Raw genomic sequence first — 26,079 nt, forward strand, 5'->3', positions numbered from 1 at the left:
TTGTCGACCTCGGTCCCGGCCGAACACAGCCGGCGGTGTTTCGAAGTGCTGCAGCCCCGAATCTACACGGGTGCGCCCGCCTCTCTCCGTCCCAAGCGCGCGGAGAAAACTCCCAGCACCACAGAGACGGGAAACCAGACAGGCCCCGACCGACAAAAGCGCAGGCCAAGGGGCGGGGGCGGGGAGATGACGTCACCGCGCACGCCGCCAACCCTTTCTCCTCCCTGGAGGGTCGTTCGCGCGCGCCCAACGGCTGAAGAGGAGAAGCAGCAAAAACCGGGCCCTCCTGCTGCCAGGGCATCCGCGACAGAGCTGGGGTGCCTCGCGCGCCCCCTGAAAGAAGGCCCGCCGCCGCGCCCTCCGCATACGCAGAGAAGGGGAGAGCGACCGGAGGCGGAATTAGTGTGGCCTGCGAGGAAACGCTTCCGGCGGAAGTGGCGCGCGGCGCCGCCTGGGCTGGCTTGCCCGTCGCGAGCCCTTTCCTTGTTCCCGGCAGCCCGTTGCCCGCTGTGTGAGGGGGGAGACAGGCAGGCAGGCACGGACGGGGAAAGGAAAGCCGCTCCCGGCTCTGCGCAGCGGGGCTCGCGCTGCTGTGGCCGGCGCCCCGTTCCTGGCGGCCACAGCGCTGACGAGACATCCCCGGGAGCGCCCCGCAGCAGCCGAGCCTGAAGGGATGTGGCGGAGGCGGCGCCGGTGGTTGCTGTTGTAACGCCGGCAGCTGCAGAGGAGCTCGGGGCGCCTCCCGCCCAGGCTCCCCCGCTCCCCTCCCTCCGTCTCTGGCCCCGCCGCGCGGGGGGAGGGCGCCCGCCCGGATCCCGGCGGCGCTTGGCTCGGCTCGGCCCGGCCCGGCCCCCTGTGGCGCCGCCGCCGCCGCGCCTCTGGCCCCGTTCCGCCCCCTCCCGCGCCTCTCGACCCGGCGTCCGGGGCGACGGGCTCTGCCCCTTCGTGAGGCCTGCGCCCGAGCCGGCCCAGCATGGCTTCGTCGTCCGGCAACGACGACGATCTGACCATCCCCCGGGCGGCGATCAATAAGATGATCAAGGAGACGCTGCCGAACGTGCGGGTGGCCAACGACGCCCGGGAGCTGGTGGTGAACTGCTGCACCGAGTTCATCCACCTCATCTCCTCCGAGGCCAACGAGATCTGCAACAAGTCCGAGAAGAAAACCATCTCTCCGGAGCACGTCATCCAAGGCAAGAACCTCCGCCTGGTCCGCTTATTCACTCTCTCTTCACATCCACCCACTCCTGGTAGCCCCTTAGTTGCCGTTTTCTGCTCTTCTGCGGGGTTCAAGACCGTAACTTTAGGTTTTCTGTCACTACGACCTCAGCATGCTAAGCTACAACTTAAATTCAGAGCGCCACCCCCTTCTGACTTGACTTTTACCATTTGCTGTGTAATTGACATGAAAATATGCTAGGTTGCAGGAGGGACTCTGGTGAGCTACAGCCCCTGCAGCCACAGCCTGTTAAACAAGCTAATCCCTTGCACATTCACTCCTTCAGGCAATTTAGTAACAGTTATTGACTATAAATGTCATGTTCATTATGGGAAACGGTTTGTCTAGATATGCTCTCATGTCTTAATCTTAAACCTAAGTAGTATAAGCTTGGGAGAAGCTTTTACTGATGTCAGCTGAGCTTGACAAGTATAGCTGTAATTTCATAATAATAAAGTGAGTGTTCTTTGTATTTATTTTGTAGAAAGGCAAGAGGTCATTTCTGCACAAGATTGCAGAATCTTTTTTGTTGCTTTTAAGATAATATAAGGGAGGGGGATTAGCACCTACATCGTCTTGGGTGAAAGTAGCTAAACTGAGTGTTGAAACAGACAAGATTATTTCTATTTAAGAGATTAATTAGCTTCATTAGAGAAGAGTTAATCACTATAATTGTTCTCTCACACCTGTTCTTTCTTTTGTCTTGTAGCTTGCTGGAAACAACTCTTACTCTTTATTTCCTTATTTAATTGCTTGCCTTTTTATGAAACAAAAGGATGTTAGTCAAAGAACAACAATCATGTTTGTTTCTTTAGCTGCTCTTTACAAAAACAAGGCAAATCTGATTAGGTTTTTACTTTCTTTCCTGTTGCTTTTCTTAATTGCTTGACAGAACTTGAGTGTTTATGGTGGTTTCTGTGTTGTACTCCCCATTCAGAATAGCAACAGTGAAAGTAACCCAAGTTTTGTTTTCGTTCAGCTGTTGCGTGCTCATGCTACTTTCAGGATCAAGACACGTTTGCTGATTTAAATATGAAAAAAATGAAAACACTTCTTATAAGAATAATAAGAATCCTGCTGGATCAGAGCAAAAGCCTATCTAGTCCAGTATCCTGTTTCCCACAGTAGCCAATCAGGTGCCTCTGGGAAGCCCACAAGCAGGACGAGCGCAATAGCCCCCTCCCACTGTTTTTCCTTGGCATAGGGAGGCATACTGCCTCTGATCCTGGAGGTAGTGTATAGGTATTATGACCAGTAGCTGTTGATAGACTAATCCTTATATATCAAGGATGGGCCACATGTGGTCCTCCAGACGTTATTGTCTGCAACTCCCAACATCCCTCACCATTGGCTATGTTAGCTAGGGTTGATGGAAGTTGGAGTCCAACAACATCTGAAGAGCCACACATTCTCTGTCCCTTTTATATATCCTTGTACATACTTGCTTTACTTAAAGTGGATCTATTACAACAGCAAGCCTGTAACCTGGGCAGCTACTATGTTTAGAGCTGTGTCATTGGTGCAGAAACTAAGAGTTTTGTGTCAAGAAATACTGAATTCTGTGATACATAAATTATGTCAATTAAAAAGTCCTTTTTGCATAATTCACTTTGCTTGCAGTTGTCATGCAAGGCTTTGAATTTTGCATGCAGTTGTCATGCAAGGCACTGAAATGTTGACTACTGGAAATGGTGCTTAGTCTCCTCTGGCTTAAGGGAGTTCATCCAATGTATCTTTGTAACTGTAACTTCTAACTGACTTTTTAAAAAACACACCCCAAAATGAAATCTGAAGTTGTCAGGCTGTTGAAATATGTGGCCCTTATCAAATTTTGCATTCTTTCTGTGGTTTCACAGCATCGTGGAATATACCACATCCTGGCTTTGTTCAGGCACGTACCAGCTCTGGCTTCAGCTTAGCACTTGGTTTCTCTTAGTGTTGATAGACTTGTAGAAAATTACTCAGAGGCTCACTTTTAGTAAGTACATTCCCAGGCTAAATATCTTGTGCTGGCTTGGGTACCAGGAGAGTAAAATTTACTACCTAATACAGATTGAAGTTTTGCTCTGATCACTTGCAACAAGTAACAATTATTTTATTAATTATTTTTACATTTATGTCCTGCCTTTCCTCCAAGGAGCCCAAGATGGCATACATGATCCTCCTCCTCAGTGGCCAATGTGTCATGATGGCTGTATGCAAAGGGTTCTCTGTAGCTTAGGCCTCATGCTTAGTGTAGGACAAGGCTAAGCTGGCTGTATGCATGTGCTTTGAATCTCTCTCCCTCTTTTAGCCACAGAAGGATTAGTATCCAACCATTTATGCGGCTCGAGAGACAGGACTGCTTGCTGCAAAGTTAGCCTGAGCCCTGAACACAGCCGTATATTGTAGCATTGTGGATCCCAACCTCCTCTAGGCTCTCAATTTCAAGGAAAACAGTAGGACAGAGAACAGATGGATGGGAGAGAGGGGCATCAGGGAAGTAAAGCAGGTGACTATCCCCTGAGTGGTTTCTTGCTGATCTGATTAGTGCGTACTGTATATTATTCTGTGCTGGCCATCAGTCGTTCAATTGGTTAAATAACTTGACATATTTTGCAGTTTCTTTGCACTTAGAACATCTTGTGGTTAACAAATATACAGATAATTGTGCATTGGTTGCTGCACACCACTCTACCATAAACTGTATTTCACCTTTTCTGGCAATGATCTTAGTGAACCACAAGCTGTTAGTCACTGAGTAATTTAAGAAATGATTCAGTCACTGTACTTTCAGTTTTCATGTTTTGTCTTTAAAAAAATATCTACTGTGTTTGACATAAGCTATGCATGTATCTTTGCAGAACTGGAACTAAGTCGGGTTTTTTCCAGCTACCACATGTTGAATTCTTTAGTAACTTTGCCAAATTATCTCTGCATCTAGCTTAATCAGCCATTTTTGTCTACATTTATCAGTGCTTAATTTTTTGATAAACTTAAATCTGACAAAACTAAAAGCCATTGGTATAGTTTTTTCCATTTAAGTTAATCAGAATTGTATAGTGCATTTTAAATGTTCAGTATAATGTGCACTATATTAAATTTATATCCTGTGTTTGGCAAAAATGGTGCTCAAAATAAATGGCATGGTATCAAAATAACATGATCCATCCATTTAGCAGGGTATATACTTTGGATACTTCTGCATTGTTTAGAAAAATATTTGTTATATCAAGCTGTTACCCAGTGGCATCCAATCAGTCTCTTGGATTGGATCTACATCTGCTTAGGTTCAGCAGTGCTACAACATCAGTTGCTCTTAGACCATTCACATATTTCCCTGAATTAAAAATCTCTTTGTATATTAACTCAGCTAGAAGCCACCTCCTTGGTGTTCTAGCTTTCCACAAGCAGAGAGATTTTAAACATGTGCAACCCCCACTCTACACACACCCTCACTCTTTTTCCCGGGATATTTCAAAATTGCATAGAATCTTAGGACTGATCCAAAGATCAGTAAAGGCTTCTCTCTCAATTTGTTTCTGTCCAGATTATTGTAAACTGCCAATAGAGGGGTAGAAGAGAATAATGTGTCACTTACCTGAGAGCGAAGTCCAACGTAAGACATAGTTTTCAATAGAAGGTAAATTGCACATCAGATATTCTTAATGGGTTGTATCTAGTTGGTGGCCCCCCAGTGACAGAAAGCTCTTCAATCTATCAAGGGCTTCTGCCAATGGAATGGGAAGGGAGGGGTTTTTTTTACTACTCTGCCTTCCACGTTCAGCCCTCCATGCCCTGCAAATCTGCTCCAGAGGATGGGGAGGCCCTTTGGAACAACATAGGAGGTGGCATGGGGGGGCTGTAAGGGGGATCGCCGAATACTGCCTGCCCTCATGTTATGATGGTGAAAGCCTCTGCTATATTAAAGAGACTTTTATCAGTAAAGGGACACTAATGGGATACAACCCAGTGTTCTTTACTGGCTTGAGGTAGTAAGTTAGATCTGTCAATGTATGGATTTCTCTAGCCAACCCACAATCACTTTATGCTTGCAAAGGCCAATACACAACATCAGTTTATGTATCCAGTGGTGGAGAGAACTGTGTCAGATAAGCTAAGGTGTCATGTTGTTTAAAATACTTGATTTTAGCTAACTAGAACATCTTTTTCTCTCTCTCTCTCTCTCTCTCTCTCTCCCCCCCCCCCCCCCAGCACTAGAAAGTTTAGGGTTTGGCTCCTATATCAGTGAGGTGAAAGAAGTCTTACAAGAATGCAAAACAGTAGCACTAAAAAGAAGAAAGGCTAATTCTCGTTTGGAAAATCTTGGCATTCCTGAAGAAGAGCTCCTAAGGCAGCAACAAGAGTTATTTGCAAAAGTAAGTGAAGAAATCATCACAGATACTGTATGTGCAGTGCTTTCTTTTATCTTTCAACAATTAAATGTTAAAACAATCAGTGATGATGGGATCAGCTACAGCATCCTAGACTTATTTCCAGAGGGGTATCTGTTGTAGCTAAACCAAGAGAATCTTGTGGCACCTTAAAGATTAATACATCTCTTAGGGCACAGTCCTATGGGTTGTGCCCTGGGTACTCATAAGCTCCCGAACTCTCAGGCTTATGAGTATCCTATGCGGAGCAGGAGGTGCCTTGTGCCTCCTGCTCTGCATTTTAGCTAGACGGACAATTTTGCCTTCAGGGAGGGGGAGGAAAGGAGGCCAGGGTGGCAATAGGAAAAGGTGTAAGCCAGCCACACTGGTCTCCTCTCCACCCACAGGAATGCTCCCTTCCCCCATCTCTGCGCTCTGTTTACCAAGTGTAGAGACGTACCCGGCATGGTTCTCTCTGTGACAGTTACGAGGGGGAGAGGGAGGGGAGCATGGTTTCCTGGCTACAAGGTCATAGCCGTGTCTCCAAGCTCATATCCAGGAAACCAAAGAATCCTGTGTTTCCCAGATGCTGTCTAGGGGTCATAGGATTGCTTTCCCCGTCTGTAAGGAGCCGCAAGACTTTTTGTTGTTATCTTAGGTTTAGACATTGCAGACAAGTCTAAATTTTGGAAATGGCTTGTCTGTTCTTATGTTGTTTGTTCTTTGGATGTGACAAATTTAGTAAATCTGGACTTGTTCAATAATAGGTGGAAATTGATATGAGTGCCTTAAGTATGCATTGGTATATACTAGAAATGTTTGCATAAAGTAGTGTGTCAAAAGCAAAACCAAGATATCATTTTTGGAAAGTAATTTGGGCTGTAATCCTATGCATGGTTACTTAAGAGTAACCTTCATTGGATTCTGTGGAGCTTACTTCTGAATCAACATACTTAGGATTTGCTGTTGGATGTGTCCCTCTGGGCCAAGTAGGTTGTGCACCCCTGGTATATAGGATTGCAGCCCAAGTCACTTGCTTCCAAAACATTGCCAAAAACCAATGTTCTGTCCTTTTAAAGGTAAATATTAGGACTTTAAATCCTTAATAATTTTAGGAGCATCCATGTCACTTGCTATATATTTTTACAAATTAATCAGTTAAAATATATTCATATTGTTAAAATGATCGCATAGGTGACTTTTTGAGATATTGAAGGAAATGAGAACTTGAAATAAAAGATACTACTCATTGGGTAAAATCCAAGCTAAGTTGTGCTTAGAGGAGAGCCATTGAAATGAATGGGACCTAAGTTAGTCATGACTACCTTAAATCCCAGTCATTTCAGTGGGTCTACTCCAAGTAGGACTTAGGTTGGATTTTACCCATAGTTTGTCATTTTTAATATTTTTGTTTTCTTTCCTTACTACACCAGAATTGCTTAAAAATAAATGTGTAGTATTAAATTTTCCCTGTCTGATGGAAGCTTACATACTTAGAATTCTTTTTGAATTTTTCTCAACATTCATGTGTATATATAAACCTGGCAACAGAGGGGTACCTCTTCATGCATCTGGTGAAGTAGACTTAAGTCCACAAAAGCTTAGGCCATAATAAATTTCTTAGACTTTAAGACTGGCCGAGGTGCTTGAGGTGGTCTCTGATGTGCGTGTACAGTCCCCTAACTTACTGGTGTTGGGGGACTTCAACGTACATTCGGAGGCCATCCTCACAGGAGCACCTCGGGACTTCATGGAGACCATGGCCTCCTCGGAGCTGCACCATATTCTAACTGGGCCCACCCATGTAGCCGGTCATGCACTAGACCTTGTGTTTGTTTCTGGAGAAGCGGGGAGTGATCTGGAAGTCGGGGGTATATCCACCACCCCCTTGTCATGGTCAGATCACTATCTGGTGATGTTGGACTTCTCGGTTCCACAACCCCTCCGCAGGGGTGGAGGACTCATTAAAATGGTCCGCCCCAGGCGGCTTATGGATCCAAATGGATTCCTGAACGCGCTTGGGGATTCTCTGGGGCATGCCAACGGCCACTCGGTCGAGACCCTGGTGGGTGGCTGGAATGCCGCAATCACTGGGGCATTAGATCGGGTGGCTCCGAAACGCCCTCTCCCCCTGAACAGGGCTCGGACTGCACCATGGTTCAATCCGCGGTTACGAGCTCTGAAACAGGAGGTGAGACGGCTAGAGCGCCGGTGGCGGAAGTCTCGCTCCAAAGACGATCAGACACGGGCTAGAGCTATATCTTCAGCCTATCATGTGGCGGTGAAGGCAGCAAAAAAGGAATATTATGCTGCCTCCATCGCGTCTGCAGAGTGCTGCCCCAGGAGGCTGTTCCAAGTGGTCCGGAGCCTGGTCGGTCCTGTGGCTCCGGAACCACTGGAGCATTCTAAGGCCTCCTGTGAGGCTTTGGCAAGGCACTTTGCAGATAAAATTGATCAGATTAGGTGTGTTACTCTGCACACTGTGGATACAGTTAGTGAGCAAGAGGCGGCCTGTGGCAAAACAGTTTTGTGGGATCGGTTCCAGCTTCTTCCTCCTGATGAAGTGGACAAGGTGCTTTCATCTGTAAGGCCGACCACCTGCTTACTTGATCCTTGCCCATCTTGGCTCATTATGAGCTGCAGAGAGAGACTGGGTGAGGGGATCAAGGCGGTGGTGAACGCCTCCCTTGAGGAGGGAGTGATGCCATCAGCCCTCAAGGAGGCAGTGATAAGACCGCTCTTAAAGAAGCCCTCCTTGGATCCTCAAGTTCTGAACAACTTTCGCCCAGTCTCAAATCTGCCATTTTTGGGCAAGGTGATTGAGCGGGTGGTGGCGGTGCAGTTGAAGGCACACTTGGAAGAAACTGATTATCTAGACCCATTTCAGTCGGGCTTCAGGCCTGGGCATGGGACAGAAACGGCCTTGGTCGCCTTGGTGGATGATATGAGGAGGGCTCTGGATAGGGGTGAATGCTCCTTCCTTGTTCTCCTCGACCTCTCAGCGGCTTTTGATACCGTTGACCACGGTATCCTCCTGGACCGCCTGGAGGGGTTGGGCATTGGAGATACTGTATTGCGGTGGTTCCGGTCCTTCCTCTCCGGCAGGTACCAGAGGGTAGCACTGGGAGAGGAGGTTTCGGACCCGTGGCCACTTACTTGTGGGGTGCCACAGGGTTCCATCCTCTCCCCGATGCTATTTAACATCTATGTGAAGCCACTGGGGGCTATCATCAGGAGGTTTGGGGTGCAGTGTCATCAATATGCGGATGACACGCAGCTCTACCTCTCATTCAAATCTTCACCAAGGTTGGCCGTAGAATCCCTGTCCAAATGTCTGGAGACGGTGAGTGGCTGGATGGGGAGGAATAAGCTGAAGCTGAACCCTGACAAGACCGAGGTACTTTTGGTGGGAGACAAGAGGAGGCTGGGGGATGTTGACCTGGTGTTGAATGGGGTACGGCTACCCTTGAAAGACCAGGTCTGCAGCCTGGGGGTCATTTTGGTCTCCCAGCTGTCCATGGAGGCTCAGGTGTCAGCTGTGAGCCGGACAGCGCTGTATCAATTCCATCTAATACGGCGGCTGCGCCCCTTCCTTCCCGACCATCTGCTCCCATCAGTAGTACATGCCCTGGTCTCCTCTCATTTGGACTACTGTAATGCGCTCTACATGGGGTTACCCTTGAAGACGGTTCGGAAACTGCAGCTGGTACAGAACGCGGCGGCTCGCCTGATTAAAGGCAGCCGCCGGCGAGATCACATCACTCCAGTGCTGAAGGAGTTGCACTGGTTACCAGTTGTTTTCCGGGCCAAATTCAAGGTGTTGGTTTTGACCTTTAAAACCCTATATGGTTCCGGCCCAGCCTATCTTAAGGAGCGCCTCCAGCAACACCAGACAGGCCGCTTAACAAGATCAGCCTCGGATGGCCTTCTCTCTGTCCCGTCAGCCAGGACAGCTAGACTGGTGGGGATGAGGGAGAGGGCCTTCTCTGTGGTGGCCCCCACTCTGTGGAACTCCCTCCCTAGGGAACTCCGTCATGCCCCCTCTTTAATGAGCTTCCGTCGTGCATTAAAAACGTGGTTGTTCAGGCAGGCATTTGGGGTGGGCTAGGGTATTTAAAAAAAAAAAATTATGGTAAAATTTTATTGTTTTAAATTGTTTTATGGTGGGTTGTACATCGCCCAGAGTGGCTGGGTGACCAGTCAGATGGGCGATTAATAAATTTAATAAATAAATAAATAAAAGATGCTACAGGACTATTTGTAGCTATTCCTAGAATTTATTTATCTTCATGCCTGTATCTTAATTCTTGCAACTGCCTTCCCAAAATGATATTTTCATTGTACCAAACAGGGTGATGATCTGGAGTATGGCACGTCTTTAGCCTTGTATTTCTTGAACAGTTGCTCCCATCTGTGCCAACAAGCAAACTAGTTTTGGAATGCAGAGAGTTCCAAAAGCAGTTTGCGATATGGCATGTTAAGGAAGAAGAAAGAAATGCTCAAAAGACTATACTTAACAAGTCCAGCAGTTGTCAATAATATATTAAAATAGTTAAATACAGTTGTATTTGAGTCTGACTTTCTCAAGATACATGCTTTCTTCACAGCTCTTTCTGCTACTAAGCTGTTCTTGTATTATACTCATAAAAGGAGTTGAAGCTAGAAAGATACAAATTGGTGTGTGGGGGTCTATAAAGATTAATCGGGGGGGAGGGGGGTCACACTCCATTCTCCTCCAAAGGAAAGGGAAGTTATGGGGGCTGCCCTCAGAACCCTCAATCTGGTTAGTACAGTGCAACAAAGGGGGAGTGTAAACCCTTCTTCATGCCAGCCCCAAACCTGAATGTTATGGTATTATACATGAGGAGCTGGCTTCCCCAATCATTCTGAGGACTACAGTAGGGTAGGGGAATTTATCTCTCCCCTCCCCCCCCCCCGCCCTCCAGTGGGCCCCTTTTCTCTGCATTGTCTGGCAAAGGCCTTTTCTTTCTCTTATTTTTATCACTGTTAGGGATTTTTGCTCTTCCTAAAGTTCTGTTTCCATGGGAGGGCTTTTTTTTTGTGACCAGCCCTCATTGGGAGTTTTTGGCTGTCTTTTTTTTTTGTATGGTAGAACTATATTGTTAGAGGGAATGTTTGCAGAATAAAGTGCTGAACACATGTACCCTTTTACATTCTGGTTCTTTTCACTTATTTAAAAACTGTGTCCTAAGAGGCACGTGGATCAGCAAGCATACATAGAAGTTGCAAGTTTGATATCCTAAATGTTACTGTTGTAGATGAAAGGTTTCCATGTCTATCTGTCTGAAAAGCTGTGCACTAGTATACAGGTACTTCAGTTCATACTGCAGGCTCTGAACTTTTGGTTTTGTGTCCCTAGGCAAGACAGCAGCAGGCAGAGCTAGCCCAGCAGGAATGGCTACAAATGCAGCAAGCAGCCCAACAAGCACAGCTTGCAGCTGCCTCAGCCAGTGCATCCAACCAGACAGGATCTTCTCAAGATGAAGATGATGAAGATGACATCTGAAATCTTCCAGGCTGTTTCAATCCCCGCAAAGAAAAAGTTGTCCTGCACAACAAAACCAGTGAAATGAATGCTTGCCTGTAACTTTGTCTGCATCTTGGACCGGCCATTGGTATTTTAGGGATGTCTGCTGTTGTGTGCTGTACATGTCAAAACTGTCTCTTTGAACTCTTGAAGACTTAAGGTTCAGTATCATATCAACTTTGGATTTTTAATGGTGTTTATGGAAATTTTAGATAGCCGTGCGTCACTTATTTGATCAACAAACAGTGTTACAATAAAGTTTATAAAATATAACAGAATTTATACAGAAGCTCTAAATTCACATTTGCATTTCTCTTCCCTTTTAACCATAGAATCTTATGTAAACAATTTTAATTTTGTTTTTTTGGGAAGGTAGCAGGCAGGCAGTCTGCTTTGGATAGAAAAAGCAAAGGGTTCAGTGTAATTTGGTCTGAATTCTTTGTCTTTTTAAATGAGGAGGGAGAGATGTGGCAATAAGTACAATGTGCTCAAATACCACCCATCTGAGAAACGATACATTTTTGCCAAACTAGGAAAATGTATGTTTAATAGGACTTGTACAGATTCAATTTTTTTTGTATAGGAGGTTAAAAACAAAACCCCAAGACTTCATTATGGTATCGATTCAGTGTCCTGAGCAAAATGAATATTTCATTTCAAATATTGCCCACTTTGGAAAATTAAAATTATTCTTATTTGGGAGCCGTTTAATTTTAACTGTAGGCGGGATTACATGCATAGTCTAAGCATGTTCATGGTCATAAGTGTTCAAATGGAAAGGTGGGGTTTGGTGGACAGAGTTGTTTTAATTCTGTATTGGTTGGGAATGCTTAAATAGACAGGCCTAGGAAAGCAAACATTGGAACTAATGAGCACGCTCACGGTGAGAGGATTTTTTTTAATTTAACTCTGATTATTTGTTGTCAGCACAATGTTAACAGTTTTCAAACCAGTGTACCAATAGATAAGCTTTATCTTGTGAAACTGACTGCTTCTTCATTCAAGTAGGATACTAGTTATACATGATTCAATTCCAAGTTTAGTTTGGTGACTTGAGCCCCTTGACTGACCAACAGGACCTGAATGAGGAAAAATTATTTTGGGGGTGTGATGGAAATGGATTTTTTTTTCCATAGCAGTGCTTAGATAGCTATTTGTGTTGAAATAAAGAACATTTTAGAATTTGAAAATATACTTGAAGATTTATCAGCATATTTTTCTGGTACTTTTTGTGGGGGGAGGGGAGATAGAATCTCATTTCTTGCATATGAATGCATAAAGCAGCATTATCAGACTGCAAAGATGTTAAACTTTCCAGCATCGCCTTGACAGCTATTAAAGACTGTGCAAGAAATGAGACTGAATGGTGAAAGTCTTGTCTGAAGCAGAGAACCAAACTGGGAGTCAAATTAAGACCTTGAATTGCAGTTTTAAGTTTAAGGGGGTTCATCTGAAGTAACTTGCACCCATATTTATACACTGGTGTCTGAGAGATACATTAGTCTGAATGTTAAGCTGAAACACATTTGTGGGTTCAGCAGGAAAAGTATTGGGACAAGATCTGATTAAAGATCTAGTCTTCATGAAGGTTGAAGTACCAAAGGTAGAAACACTAGGCTAGTGAAACCATGTTAATGTGCAGTGTTGGCTTTTCTAATTTGTACTGTAACACCTTTACCCTTCCTGTTTTAAATGATTTTTTTCTTTTTTTTAAGCAAGGAAGAAAGATATACTTTCACACTTTTTTTCTGATGCAGAGTTCAGGTTAATATTTTACTGCATCTGGTATGTATCATAATATGTTTGAATTCCTGTGACCTTTGGACATACTTGTGCTTTTTCATATGCTGTATTCCTCAAGCAATAAAATTAAAATGTGTTTTTATATTTAATGTTTGTATATTCAACTTTGTCTTCATTGTTTATAATGTCATAGAGAAGCTTAATTTTATTCTGATTTGGACCAGCTATGCAAATGTCTTGCAACCAAGATGAACTAACCAAAGAGATGCTTATAATAGCCATACTTGTTAGGGCTAATCCTTTATAGTTTGCATAATTTTCTCCCTGTGACTCTTCTTGCTTGGAATGTACCTTGTCTAGTTGCATCACTTGGTTTTTTTGTACATGAATCTAGGTCACCAGTTCCATTTCAAGATGTTTCTAAATGTTCTCTCAAAGTGAGTACCTTTAACTCATGTGAGGAATCTTACTCCTTTTGTAGTTTGAGAAGACTCCTTGTATACCAAGTATTTCAAAATGTAAGAGACTAGTCCTCTTTAGGAGTTACTGTCTATGATTCAGTAAATCCAGTTCATACATGGAGACTTCCATATGCAGAAGCCACCTATTCTTTTCTCCACTAAAGGAAGCCCCTGCTACACAGGAGTTATGTGCCTCCCACCCTCAATGTTCAGAGAAAGAAAGAAAAATAACCTTATTTTTTGAGATACACTGCCTTTCCAAAGCTGAAATGTGAACGAAGTCTCATGGAGGGTCCAGCTTCGGGTCTGGTCACTTCAGAGGGAAGCCTGCTTCACCATGGGAAGCACCAGAAATGGTCCAAAGGGGTCCAATTTGGCTCAGGCTTTGGGCAAATCTGATGCATATCCCTACCATTTACACACTTATTCTCACAAAATGCCTCTTATGTAGGTTAGCCTGAGACACTGGGCCAGTTCGCACAACACGACTGGGCTTATCGAGGGTTGTTTAACTCCTAATGTGCTGTGGCAAGTGCTGGGTGACATTTTGAATATGCAGCTCTGAGCAGGGGTTGTCATGTCATGCGAACCCAACTATTGAGGGTTAAACAACCCTTGCGTAGTCCTTGGTCTGACCAGTCATAGGATTCATCTTGGAGACAAACTTTTCAGAGATTTCTGCAGGCAATTTTATAAAAATTGACCGCTGAAGATGGCCCACTTACATGGTACAGGGCTGAAACACATTGGGCTACTTCAAAGAATAAAACTGCGTATGTTTTTTTCTGCATCCTGAGACTTTGTCTCTTCATTTCCTCAGTTATTTTGGATGTTCTCCAGTTCTGTTTGACTACCAGAATACATGGTTTATTACAGAAATAAATAGCGCAAGTACATGCATAGTGTTTAGATTCGACTGCAATTATTTGGTTAAAATTATAGAGAAGGGAGGAGTTGGAATAGATTGGAAAGGAAAGGAGGGTGAATGAAAGTTTTAGGAAGGTGGTGGAGGGGGAACTAATGCCAAAGAAGTGGATAGGAGAGTGATAGAAGTTGGATAAACACAAAGGAGAGCCGGTGTAGTGTAGTGGTGAGAGTGACGGACTAGGAGCCGGGAGAGCCGGGTTCTAGTCCCCACTCAGCCATGCAAGCTCACTGGGTGACTCTGGGCCAGTCACAGACTCTCAGCCCACCCCACAGGGCTGTTGTTGTGAGGATAAAATGGAGAGGAGGAGGAGAATGTAAGCCGCCTTGGGTTCCTTGCAAGAGGAAAAAGGCGGGATATAAATGCAATAAATAAGTACAATAAATAAATCAGATTGAGAAAGGCACCAAACTGTACATAACACTTTGCCTGAGGTGGCACAAGTAACAGAAGTTAGGGAGGCACGAGGAAGAACAGAATTAGGGACATGAAGCCAGAGCGTGAATATTATCTCTTCCAAGGCAAATGAGTTCTTCCTAAACAGGCATGCTGCGAACCAGGAGATGGTCCTTTGTGCCAGAACACCAGGATCATGTAAGAAGAGCCTTGGAGGCCCAACTGGCGCAGATGTTGGTCTCGTTTCGGCGCCAAGTAAAAACATTACTTTTTACCAAAGCCTTTGAGGGCTAAATGCATTCCCTAGCACATTGTTTTAACTGTTTTACTGTTTTAGATTTCAGCTGGTTTTAGCTTGTGTAATAGTTTAATATGCTTTAGGTGTTTAAATTATGTATTGTTTTATACTGTTTAAATTGATTTTATCTTTATGCCACCCTGAGATCTTAAATGATAGGGCAGGATAGAAATGTTTCCAATAAATAAGGGATCAGACCAAAGGCCTATATATTCCAGCATTCTGTACATACAATCTACTATGCCCTTATTTGTTTCTTCCCAGCAATCCTTGGAAAGGGTCCCAGGTATAAGTTGAAACCATCTTGGTACTTAGTACAGCTTAGTTTGAATGTCTGCAGCCCCTCCCACTTTCCGTCTTAAGACTGTAACCATGTGGATGCCATGGCTTGAACATCAGCCAGTTTTTCCTCCTTCACTTTTGTTTTGCTTTGTTTACCATCTTGCCTGATTAAGAGTTCTGAAATCCTTGAAAGCTTCCACAACACTTGGTGACCACTGAGTTAGCCTAATAAAGGTATTGTGCTGCTACAGAAGTTAGCATTTTTCTTTTGGCCAACAAGGCTACCTTTCCTTTTTGTGTGACCTCGAGTATCCTACAAACATCAGTGATCAGAGACCATAAGCACTGGTAATCATTTTGGTTCTCCCTGAGCTCTGTTTAGTACAGAGTTAACAAGAATTAAGGCTGTGATAGGGGAGCATGGGCACAGGTTCCCCTGGTGCTCTCATGAAACTGGTGCAAAATCAGAGCGGATAGAGAAAATAGGAAGGGGGAAAAGCTCTCCTGTTCAGAAATCCTTCTTAAAGGTTTGGTTTTGGGAGGAAGGGTCATTTCTAATACAAAAGGGGGTAAATCGTAATGTTAGGGTTTAAATTTTCCTGCTGTGTGGCTTGAGTACAAAACATGCAACATGAAATAGGGAGGTTGTGTGCATCTTTTTAGGACATAGGGTCTAAACTTTAATGGGTTGAGGAGTATTCCTGGTACTGTCCTTTGTGCAGTTCACAGTGCTTCCAGTATAGTGGCTTTTATTACTTCAGGATTCTCAAAAGCCAATGCAGTAGGCATACTGTGATACTTTATTAGATTGGAACTGGGTGGGGATAGTGCATTTGCATGAGCCTTCCCCAACCTGGTGTCCTTCAGATGTTGGACTGCAACTCCCATCAGTATTAACTAGCTTAGCTAAAGGTGAGGGATGATGGGAGCTGCACTCCAACAACTTCTGGAGGGCCACACATTCCCCATCCCTGCGGTAGAAGAAACTTGGTGTATGTTTACATTTTGATTTGTCCTACGAGGCCAGTTCTGTACTAGCTCTCCCTTTTGAGACAAAATGGAAGCTCCTGGAGTCAAGTGCTAGGAAAACAAGTGGCAGCAGATCTTGCTGACCCTCCCGATGAAGGCTGACACAGTGCAATTGCATGGAAGGCCTGAACCATTTTGGTGCCAGAACATTTTAACCAGCCCTTTTTAACCAGCCTTTATGGGAGTAAATTAGTCTCCACTCTATTGCTCAAATGACAGTAGCAGGAGTTGGTACACAGTTGACATCTGAATTGGTTTCTGTAGTTGCAGGTCTCCAGTGGTAGGGCACCACTGGATCCTACTGAAAGTCCCCCAGTGAGCTTCATGGTTGAGTGGCAATATGAAAATGGATCTTCCTAGTCTATCTAACCACCACACCACACTGGTTCTTCTGTCAGACTGGGAGACCAGTACTCCGCAACCCCTTAATTCAGTGTGCAAACATTATTTCTGTGGCCCTTACTTCACATTTTCTATTGGTCTAGTATTTTATGCTTCGTCAAGGCTTACCTTCTGGAGCTTAATGTATGAAAATGCAGGCCTTTTTTGTTACCAACTCTGTATGACTGGAAACAGGCTACAAATATGCAATAAGCACAGAAATATCTCCAAGGCTCAGAAATGACAGCGCAAAGTGCTATAAAATATTCTACAATTATTCTCCACCCCGCCCCCCAAATCCATCCTCAGTAATGGAGTCAGAGATAAAATTATTTTGGAACAGCTGCAGTAACACTAATATGTCATAAGGGCTGGGATTAGCCATAGTAATGAATTGAGCATGAGTTTAATAATTGCCACTCAGCGCTTGCATGAGCTGTTCTGTCTTCAAAGCACTAGACAAGCCTTGATTGATCTTGCATAATGTGCTTCTTAGGGTGGTGATGGCAACGATTAAATGTTCCCAAGCATGCTTTGAAGTCAGCACCTGAAATAAATTCTGTGCAAACATGACAGTGCATTATATAGAGGAGCAAGATTTTGGCTGGAATCCAGCAAGTCGCACAACTACTTCTGCATACTCAAGGGGGCCTTTGGGCTTTCATTTCTCAAACAGATGCTTCCCATGCCACATGGCAAACTGTTTTGCCAACTCAGGGAAGCTTCCACAATCAGGTTGCTTTATGGCATGATAGGGGCTGGGCAGCTGTTCAAGGAATGTAAGTAAAAAAAAAACCTTGGGTGTGCCTGAAGTAGCTCTTTGGATCCCAGCACTTATGTTACTTTACTTATACATAGGAGGCAATTTTCTCTGCTTGATCCAGTAACCCAATTCGTGGATTACCAAGCAAGCAGCCTACAACGACAAGGCTTCATCACAAATGTAATTGAATTAGATGGAATATTTTATTCTATTTTACTGTTTTGGCTTCACCAGCCCAAACCTTTAACTTGGGGCAGGTTGTAAAAAAGAAAAAGGAAGCTGGGACGGGGGTGAGGGGGTGGGGAGAAATTTCCTTAAGAATATAAAAACTGTTTTTCTGGACCAGACCAAAGCCCCATCTAGTCCAGCATTCTGTCTCCTTCAGTGGCTTGCTCCTTGTCACTGGGAAACGTACAGTTGGAGTGTGATGGCTTGCATAGTGTTAGCAAGACAAGAGATTTGTGCCAATGGAATGCCATGTATACTGTAGTCCAAATTTCACCACATAGAACCAAATTACACATGACATGGAGTTGCGTCCTGGTATCTCTTTCAGTGGGCCAGTTCACATGATCAAAATAAGCCATTGAGGCTTATTTAGCGACGTGACAAGCTGCGCCTGGGCAGTCATTATTGAAATTGTGCCTGGCATGCACCCGGCCGGTGCCACAATTCAAATAAGCCACCATGGGTTATTTAAATCACGGCACATGCCATGTGCAATTTCCATAATTACTGCCCAGGCACAACTTGTTGTGTCGTCTGAACCTGGGTGGCATGGCTTGCTGGAGGAAACAACCTTCCAATAACCCTATAACAGCCCATGGGTTAGTGGAAGGTTGTTTCTCCCTCCAACAAGCTATGCTACCCGGGAGTGGATGACATGACAAGCTGTGCCCGGGGGTGATTATGGAAATTGTGCCCGGCATGTGCCGCAGCTTAAATAAGCCACAGTGGCTTAATTTGGTCATGCAAATCAGGTCAGTATGAAAAAGCAGCTGGCCATGTGTGTGTGTGTGTAATGAATCATTTTTAACAAACAGCAGGAAAGCTAAGAATTAAGGAGTCACTCCCTCTGATTACAGCTTTCCAAGCCTGCTAATCTCATATTCAATTATCAAAATGCCTTCTGGTTCAAGACCAGAGTTAAGGTTATCTCATGTTAGCTCAAACTCCAAAAAGCCAGGAAACTGGAAGGTTAGGCTGATGCCTTAAAAGGCGTGCCCCATGATAAGTAATTACATGGTGCAATATCACAAATTGTGCTTGCTTACGACTTACCCTCCATGTACTCCCACTTTTCCTGGGTCTTGCAGGCCCAAATCCAGATGGGGAGGATGGACCAGCAAAGATGCCCTACATTGTCCTGGCCCTGTATTGCTTTATAAAGCAGCTGTATCTTGCTGTATTACTAGAGGTATCCTCCCGTGAGCTGACCCATGCCTGTTTGTTGCTTGTAAGCAAGCGCACTTTGTGACATTGCACAACATAATTACTGATTATGGGGCACGCCTGTTAAGGCATCAGCCTAACTTTCCAATTTCCAGGCTTTGTGGAGCTTGAGCCAACATGAGATAACCTTAACTCCAGGTTTAAACCAGCAGGCTTTTTTATCATTGAATTTCCCTGGTTTTTAAAAAGATTTATTATTACACTCTTCTGAAAAAACAACACAAAGCACAAGTCATTAACTGAGTAGATGCGTACAAATGAATAGATATGTCCCTGTATGTTCAGAATAGCTTACTTCTGAGTACGCCTGCACAGGATTCCAGCATAGCTGTTTACGGTTCCTCACACTCTTCATCGGTGAGAGTATCTCAGCCTTCAAAATTACCTCACTTTTTTCTCAATTGGCAGTTCCCTTCTATTGCTCCCCCCCTGTCAGAATGCTGACAGGAACAGTGGAATTCAGGAAAAGTGGAATTCAGGAACAGTGTACTGGCAGCATTCCAGCTTCATAGTGAGACTGAGCATGCCCAACATAACTTTGCCAGCAGTTGCTGCCAGTGGAGGCCAGTGGTTCTGATTTTGGTGGGGCTGTAGATCCATTCCAGATTTCAGTCAGGACCAGCCAGAACTCTAATGGCACTATCCAAGGTCCTGAACCCTATCCCCTGAATAGGTTCAGCACCTTGGATAGCTCATTTAGAGTTCTGGCTGTTTCTGACTGAAACCTCTAATGGCTGCACAGCCCCACTGAAATAAGAGCCACCAGCCTCCACTGGTTGCTGCTATAGGCTTTCATGGGGCAGAAAAACCTTGATAATTTTTAAACTGCAGCTCAGAATTTAACCAAACCAGTGAAAGACACACCTCTTGAATTAAGTACATCAGTAGTTTCCCCCAACATTTGAAAGAAATATATGATATGCCACGTAATATAGGATATGCTTGAGTTAAAAAATACAAATGTGTCTATTTTCAGCACTTTTTAACCTGCTGTATCTGTGGCAATTTGCATCAGATCGGTTTGAAATGGTGCACGATTGTAGACCTCATCAGGTAATTATTGATGTTGAGTTTCAAGTTATTAGCTCTACAGATGTCATGTTTATAAGCAGTAGAACCTAGAGGTTATAATAATGGAAACGTTTGTTGTTCTTGCAGCTCACCAGAACTAAAGGGGCACTCTTGTGCTCCTTTAAGTATTAATTATTGATAATCATTAATGTATTTTTAAAAATCTGGCAAAAGAGATAGGGAACCTCAGATCACATCTAGTTTGGCCCTCAGGCATGTCTATTTCAGATTTAGTGGTGGAGCAAAGAAAAGATGGTGGTTATACCACTGCTTCCTAGCTCTTTAATCTGGAAGATTAGGAACACAGGAAGCTTGCCTTATATTGAATCAGACCATTGGATCATCTACCTCAGTATTCTCTACACTGACTGGCCATGGCTCTCTAGGGTTTCAGGCTGAGGCCCTTCCCAGCCCTACCTGGGTTGAACCAAGGGCCTTTTGCGTGCAAAAGACGTGTGTTTTTGAGCTCCGGCCCAGCTCCAAGATTAAAGGGCAGAAGCGTTGCTAGGCCCAGCCCCAAATGTATTTCTCAAGGCTCCAAACCTATTGCACAAAGCCCTGACTGTCCATTGGTGTCAATGAAAAGGGTTTTTTTTTTTCTCAGCTTCATTGCCATGCAGGGGACAATTTTCAAGGGGGGTTGCAGCTGGGGAGGGAAGGGTTACCTCTTTCCTTCCCACATGCTGCAACACCTCACTGCCCCAAAACAAACTTTCTGCTGTATGGTATCTAAGGCTAGAAAAAACGTTTCCCATTGGTTTGGGATGATCTAGGTCAGGGTACAAATTAATTTAAGAATATTATTTTGTTTGAGCTGACTTGGATGAGAAAGTAATTGGCTGGCTTTGCCTCCTGTGAAATTTAAAGGAACTCTAGTCATTATTTTTAACTTTGCACATATTCAATGTAAATGAGCAAATGCAGATTTTATGCAGTGTTGTGTCCAATGGGTGGGGCCCTGAATGTTTTAAGCAAGCTTAATTCGTTCACTTCTCAAGTAAGTTGGGTGGACGGGGAAGCCTCCTCTCATTCTCAGTATGAGGTTTTGCTTGCCTGGACTGTTAACTACTCATTTCCTGCTGAATCTACTCTTAGCAGTCGTTCAGTACCAAATGACAACTTGGAAGATCTAACAGCAGTTTATTGCAATTTCCCCGGAGGTTCTTGAAAGAAGCAGTGCAGTTTGGAAGTACTGTCTCGTTCCTTTGGTCCAGAAATAATTATGCAGTGAGCTGTCTTCAGCTGCAAAATCTTCCATGCTGTTTTACTTAATCTAAACGATTATGGGATAGCAGTTACTTCTCCTTGTGGGAATACATCAAAGAGGAAGAGTAGTATTGCAGCAGCCAGCACTGGGCTGTGTTTGCAGAATCGGCTTTCTGCTGGTAGTCTGAGTTTTGCTGTTGCACACAAAGAGATTACTAGAGTATGAAATAAAGGAACTTTCCTTTTAACTCTGTAAAACCTTCACTTAACAGGAAAAGATGTTTGCTGCGCTAGGTTTATGTTCTTCTTGCACATTCCACAGAATGGCTTCCTGTCATACAACATGTTGATACATTGAGTCTTGCTCTACACAGGAAGTCTTTCTTACTTCTGTTTTAGGGTGGCGGGGTGGCCTGCTTTAAAAAAGATAGTCTTTTATCTGAAGAGCAGATCTGGTTTAAATAAAGACCTCTAACAAGAGAGAGCAGGGGCCTTGACACTTCCCATCAACAGTTACCTATTAAAATAAAATGTATAATATCACCTGCTAACAGTCTTCCTCACTATGGTGACCTGTATTATAATTCTATTTAAATTCTAGTAATGATTTCTAAATTTGTATCCATAGATATAAATTAGCATATGGAAATTTATGCAAATCTCTGCCTTCTTTTTGGCAGTGTGTAGTGCCACTCCGATGTGTTTGCATGTGTCCCACGGTGATTGCCATAGGAACTTCTATCTAAATAGAGAGTATTATTAGAACTCTTGTGGGATTATGCATGTATGTATGGATTTAATTTAAAATATTTATATGGCGCCCTTCAAGGCAAAGTCCTCCCAAACCCTTTTATGCCTTGAGGCTCAGTGTAAACACCAGAGTACGTTACTGCTGATATAAATGTGAGAAGGACACACTGATGTTTGAAAAAATAGGCATGAGCATGCCTTTTTAATGTTGCCATTTAATTTTTTGAGCATTATAGAATCATAGAATAGTAGGGTTGGAAGGGGCCTACAAGGCCATCGAGTCCAACCCCCTCCTCTGTGCATGAATCCAAGTCAGAATCCAAGTTCTGATTAATTTATAATAGGGACAAAATTACTAAAATCTTTCCTGCTCATGGGACTTAGAGCTGAATTACAAGTTCAGAGAAACACATAGTGCAGTTTTCCTGGCCTTCAGCATGGGAACTGCATGTTTAAATGCTCCTCTGCCTTAAAATAAAAACCAAAAAATTTCTGTGCACCGAAATTGAGCACATTTGAGAGATATTTCACCTAAACCCTTTCTGAGGAAGCGTTCAATTGTGCAATTCCCCATTGCACTTGGAAATGGTATAGCCCCGCAAGCAGCTTACACTCAATACACTGAACTTGAATTAGGTATTTGTCACCTTTTTGCAGTCAAAACCATGCTCTGTCTATCCAAAATTCTTTCTTGGCTGCTTTATGGGTAGAACCCTATCAAAGTGAATCACATTCAATGAAACAAAATGCTTCTTTAAATTTTGTGTTTAGCTCTTTAGTTCTTCTTTTGTGTTTATTTCTTCAATATACAAATCATATTCTGAATGTGAGTTTCTCGTCCTTTATTTTCCTTTTGCTTCTTTTCAAAGTATTGTGGATGTAGCATAGGGGCTCCACCTAGTGATCAACTGGTATTTCCTCAACGCTGAAGAAGCAGAAAGCAAGTGTTTGAAACTAGGGCCACGAGTGTTTGTTCACATGTACATTTCCTGCTTTGGTTCCTGCCATGGCAATTGCCCGATCATTCTTTGACAATAATCCCAAAAAACAGGCCACAGATAAATTATGACAGCAGCTGCACAACTATAGGCTATACATTTTATTTATGGAAAATATTTTTATACCGCTTTTCGAGCCCATACAATTAATACAAAAACAGCAGTATAAAACATTCAAAGTAACAGCAACAGTAAAAGCTCTAATTTTATAGAGTTTTTTTAAAATACAAAGGGGTATGTGTTCATTTAAAAGCAGACTGGGACATCCAGGTCTTTAAGGGACATTTTAAAACAGCCAGGGAGAGAGCCATGCACACATCCCATGGTTGGGTATTCCCAACTGATGACTATCAATTTGATTTTCTGTTTGTCTGTTCATCTGTCAATGCCATAGCTCCAAAACCATGGAACCTAGACAACTGAAACTTGTCATGCATACTAAGAGGATCCTAGGGATGTGTGTGTTAGGGTTATTTTGTTTTTAAATCTCATTAATTTAACCACTTTAGATGTGTTCATGTGTTTGAAGCCTGCGATAACATTTTCAATCACTAGGGGAAGACTTCCATATCCAATGCATAGCCATATCCAATGCATAGCCATGGTTTGTTGTTGGGTTAACTCTGGGTTGTTTAACCCATAAACAACTCAGAGTTTCCAGATTCACATGTCACGAAACCCTGGAGCAGGGTGTTCCTGGGTTGTTAATTAAAAGCAGAAATGATGAGTCTGTGGCTTGTGCGCTTTGCTTGTCCCTGCAATTCCTGGGTTAAACAACCAGGAATTGTCACCATGACATATGAACCGGGCCCATGTTTCACCAGTTTTCCTCCTGGGAAATGAGTGTTTCGTGGCTGGCAATGTCCACCACAGCAGCCATTTTATGAATGGGCATGTTACAAAAACTGTGTTTGTATTCCTGGTAGACTATCCAATTGTTCACCAAGAACAAGAGGAGGCAGAGGTCTGGTCCAACGCGATTCTATTCTGCAGAATAAGGCAGTCCTTGGGGCTAGAGCACCAAAGCAAGGACAGCAATTAGACAGCGTGATTCAGAGGCTTATATACAAAGTCTTTGGATGGTGGCTCGCGCCTGCGCTCTGCTGATTTCTTTGTCTTGCTGGAAAGGAAGCAGGAAACAGGCATTGCCTTTCCGCACATCCTCAGCATGCGCAGGAAACTAGTCACGTACTCTTGCATGATACATTCTTGGCATTCCTGACTTCCTTATAAGACACTATATCCTGCCAGCGTGGCAGTTCTGCAGCTGATGGCGAACAGACATAGTATAGCTTAGACTAAGCTAGACGTTTTACAACTGAAATTTTCATAACACTCCCCCCTCAAAAGGCTTTTCTCAATTCCCATACCTCTCTTTGGCCCAGCAGTGGACTACACACTTAAACGCACAAACCATCATTAATAGTATCATAACAAATAAAACTAAGCCAATCAAAAGTTGCTGTAGCCATGCAAAATCAGGGAGCCAGGAAGTCAACCATGACCAAGAATCACTCACCCCCGAATAGTTCTGTCCAATCATATCTAGTAATTTGGCGATTTCATTTTCTATGGTTTTGTTTAAATCATGGAACTTTACTCTACACCCTTGTTTTACTAAGGTGCAGAAGCCACCTTGTTGCGCTAAGAGATAATCGAGAACAAACCGATGGTGGGCCACTTGCTGGTTGAGATCTTCAATTTCAGATTGCATGGCCCTTACTATTATGGCTGTGGCATTGATGGTTTTCTCTAAGTAGCAAGTAAGGCATAGTATGCTTTTTCTGTTTTCTTGTGCAATGATTCCTGGGTATGAACCCAAGGTAAGCAATCCTGTAAGCAATCCTCTTCCTACCCTGTTTGGTTCTGAATCTGACAATTGTTTTCCAATATTCACGATATCATCACACTTCTTACCTATCTGTCCTACAAGTTGTCCCATATTTCCAACATTTATTTTTCTTCTCTCAGATTGAGGTTTTACCACTTGTACCGGGATGGTGAGATACCCAACCCCTACACATTGGTAATTCCCCGGATGATAATTGGTGGCCCATCCATCAAAGACAAACCACAGGTTGGGATCCCTCATTTGCCAGCCTGAGCATATGCTACCCATCCCAATATAATTAGGGGAAAACTTAGGGTACTCAGGGTAAAGACTACCAAAATCAGTTTCACTAAGATTAATTGAAGGAGAATAGGAGGATCTGAAACTTCCCCAAAGCCAGAATCGGTCCATGCATTGTGAATAATTTCCCCACTGGTCTAAGAAAGGTTTAGCCTTGTTATAATTAGGGGTTTTATTATTCCAGCTACCAGAATGTCGACAACAGAAACACATTCCACTGGTGTAAGTCTGGAATTTGAACTTTCAGAACTTAGTTTTGTTCAGTTCATCAGGAACCCTGGAAAAGAGAGTACCCTGCTTCTGTAGAGCAGAAGTACTCAACTATTACCTGCGGTTCTCTAATCAAGGCAGGCAACAAAGTGAAGTCTCTGTCAGTTGATGGGTGTTTGTAATAAAGGACAGAATCATTTCCATTCTGCTTAAACATAGACTCGGCATGCCTCTTAAACCAATTTCCTTTTACCTGAGTGGGGAATGTTAAGACAACTAAACTTAAGAAGGAAAGAATAATATGCATGATTAAACGTTAGGAGAAAGCTTTCTCTTGAACAAATACTTGAGCCCTTCTAGTGGTTCGCTGCTCCAACAGTGGTCTTCAGGTGGGTCAACTTCCGGTGTGACCCTCTCTGGTGAAGGTGATGGCTTTACTCAGATTATGATGGATCCACTTCTTTCCTCCAGCGACCTTCACGGGAGTGAGTAGTGAGTAGGATCTGGAACGGACCCTTCCACTTCTCAGTAAGTGGTTTGTCTTTCCAGGACCGGATCAGCACCCAATCACTGGGATTGAAATTATGCACTGGAGCGTGCAAAGGTAAGGACTGGTGTGGTGCTGCAAACCTGTGAAGACAAGACAAAACAGACTGCAAGGCAGTAACATATTCTTGAATCTCTAAAGCTCCTATTTCTAAATTTACATTTAAGCTATCAGCCATAGGTAATATCCGAGGCGGTCGCCCATACAACATTTCAAAAGGTATCAATTTAACACTTCTCCTGGGGTGCATCGTACTCGGGTCAAGGCGATTGGTAAGGCCTGTGGCCATTTCAACTTAGTCTCCAAACAAATCTTAG

General features: G+C 43.6%; 1 protein-coding gene and 1 pseudogene across 2 annotated transcripts; one reads left to right on the plus strand and one right to left on the minus strand.

Annotated features, from left to right (window-relative positions):
• Positions 1-443: 443 nt before the first annotated feature.
• On the plus strand, positions 444-13,011 carry DR1 (down-regulator of transcription 1). The gene is made up of 3 exons (XM_084851806.1): positions 444-1,193; positions 5,414-5,577; positions 10,952-13,011. Exons 1-3 carry the CDS (start codon positions 974-976, stop codon positions 11,096-11,098), a joined length of 531 nt encoding a protein of 176 aa, XP_084707932.1. The 5' UTR covers positions 444-973; the 3' UTR covers positions 11,099-13,011.
• Positions 13,012-22,960: 9,949 nt separating this feature from the next.
• Positions 22,961-25,586, minus strand: LOC146347913 (uncharacterized; annotated as a pseudogene). The gene has a single exon (XR_014790471.1). The product of XR_014790471.1 is annotated as an uncharacterized LOC146347913 (transcript).
• Positions 25,587-26,079: the final 493 nt, after the last annotated feature.

This window comes from Heloderma suspectum, chromosome 4 (assembly GCF_057233095.1).
Source record: "Heloderma suspectum isolate Gila_16-S chromosome 4, 16-S_ref, whole genome shotgun sequence".
Lineage (NCBI taxonomy): Eukaryota > Metazoa > Chordata > Lepidosauria > Squamata > Helodermatidae > Heloderma > Heloderma suspectum.

Bases quoted from the DNA above. Each gene is read 5' to 3' on its own strand.
- DR1 (XM_084851806.1), top strand. From the start codon at position 974: ATGGCTTCGTCGTCCGGCAACGACGACGATCTGACCATCCCCCGGGCG. The intron at 1,194-5,413 runs GCAAGAACCTCC...CCCCCCCCCCAG, and splicing joins TCCGGAGCACGTCATCCAAG to CACTAGAAAGTTTAGGGTTT. The intron at 5,578-10,951 runs GTAAGTGAAGAA...TTGTGTCCCTAG, and splicing joins AACAAGAGTTATTTGCAAAA to GCAAGACAGCAGCAGGCAGA.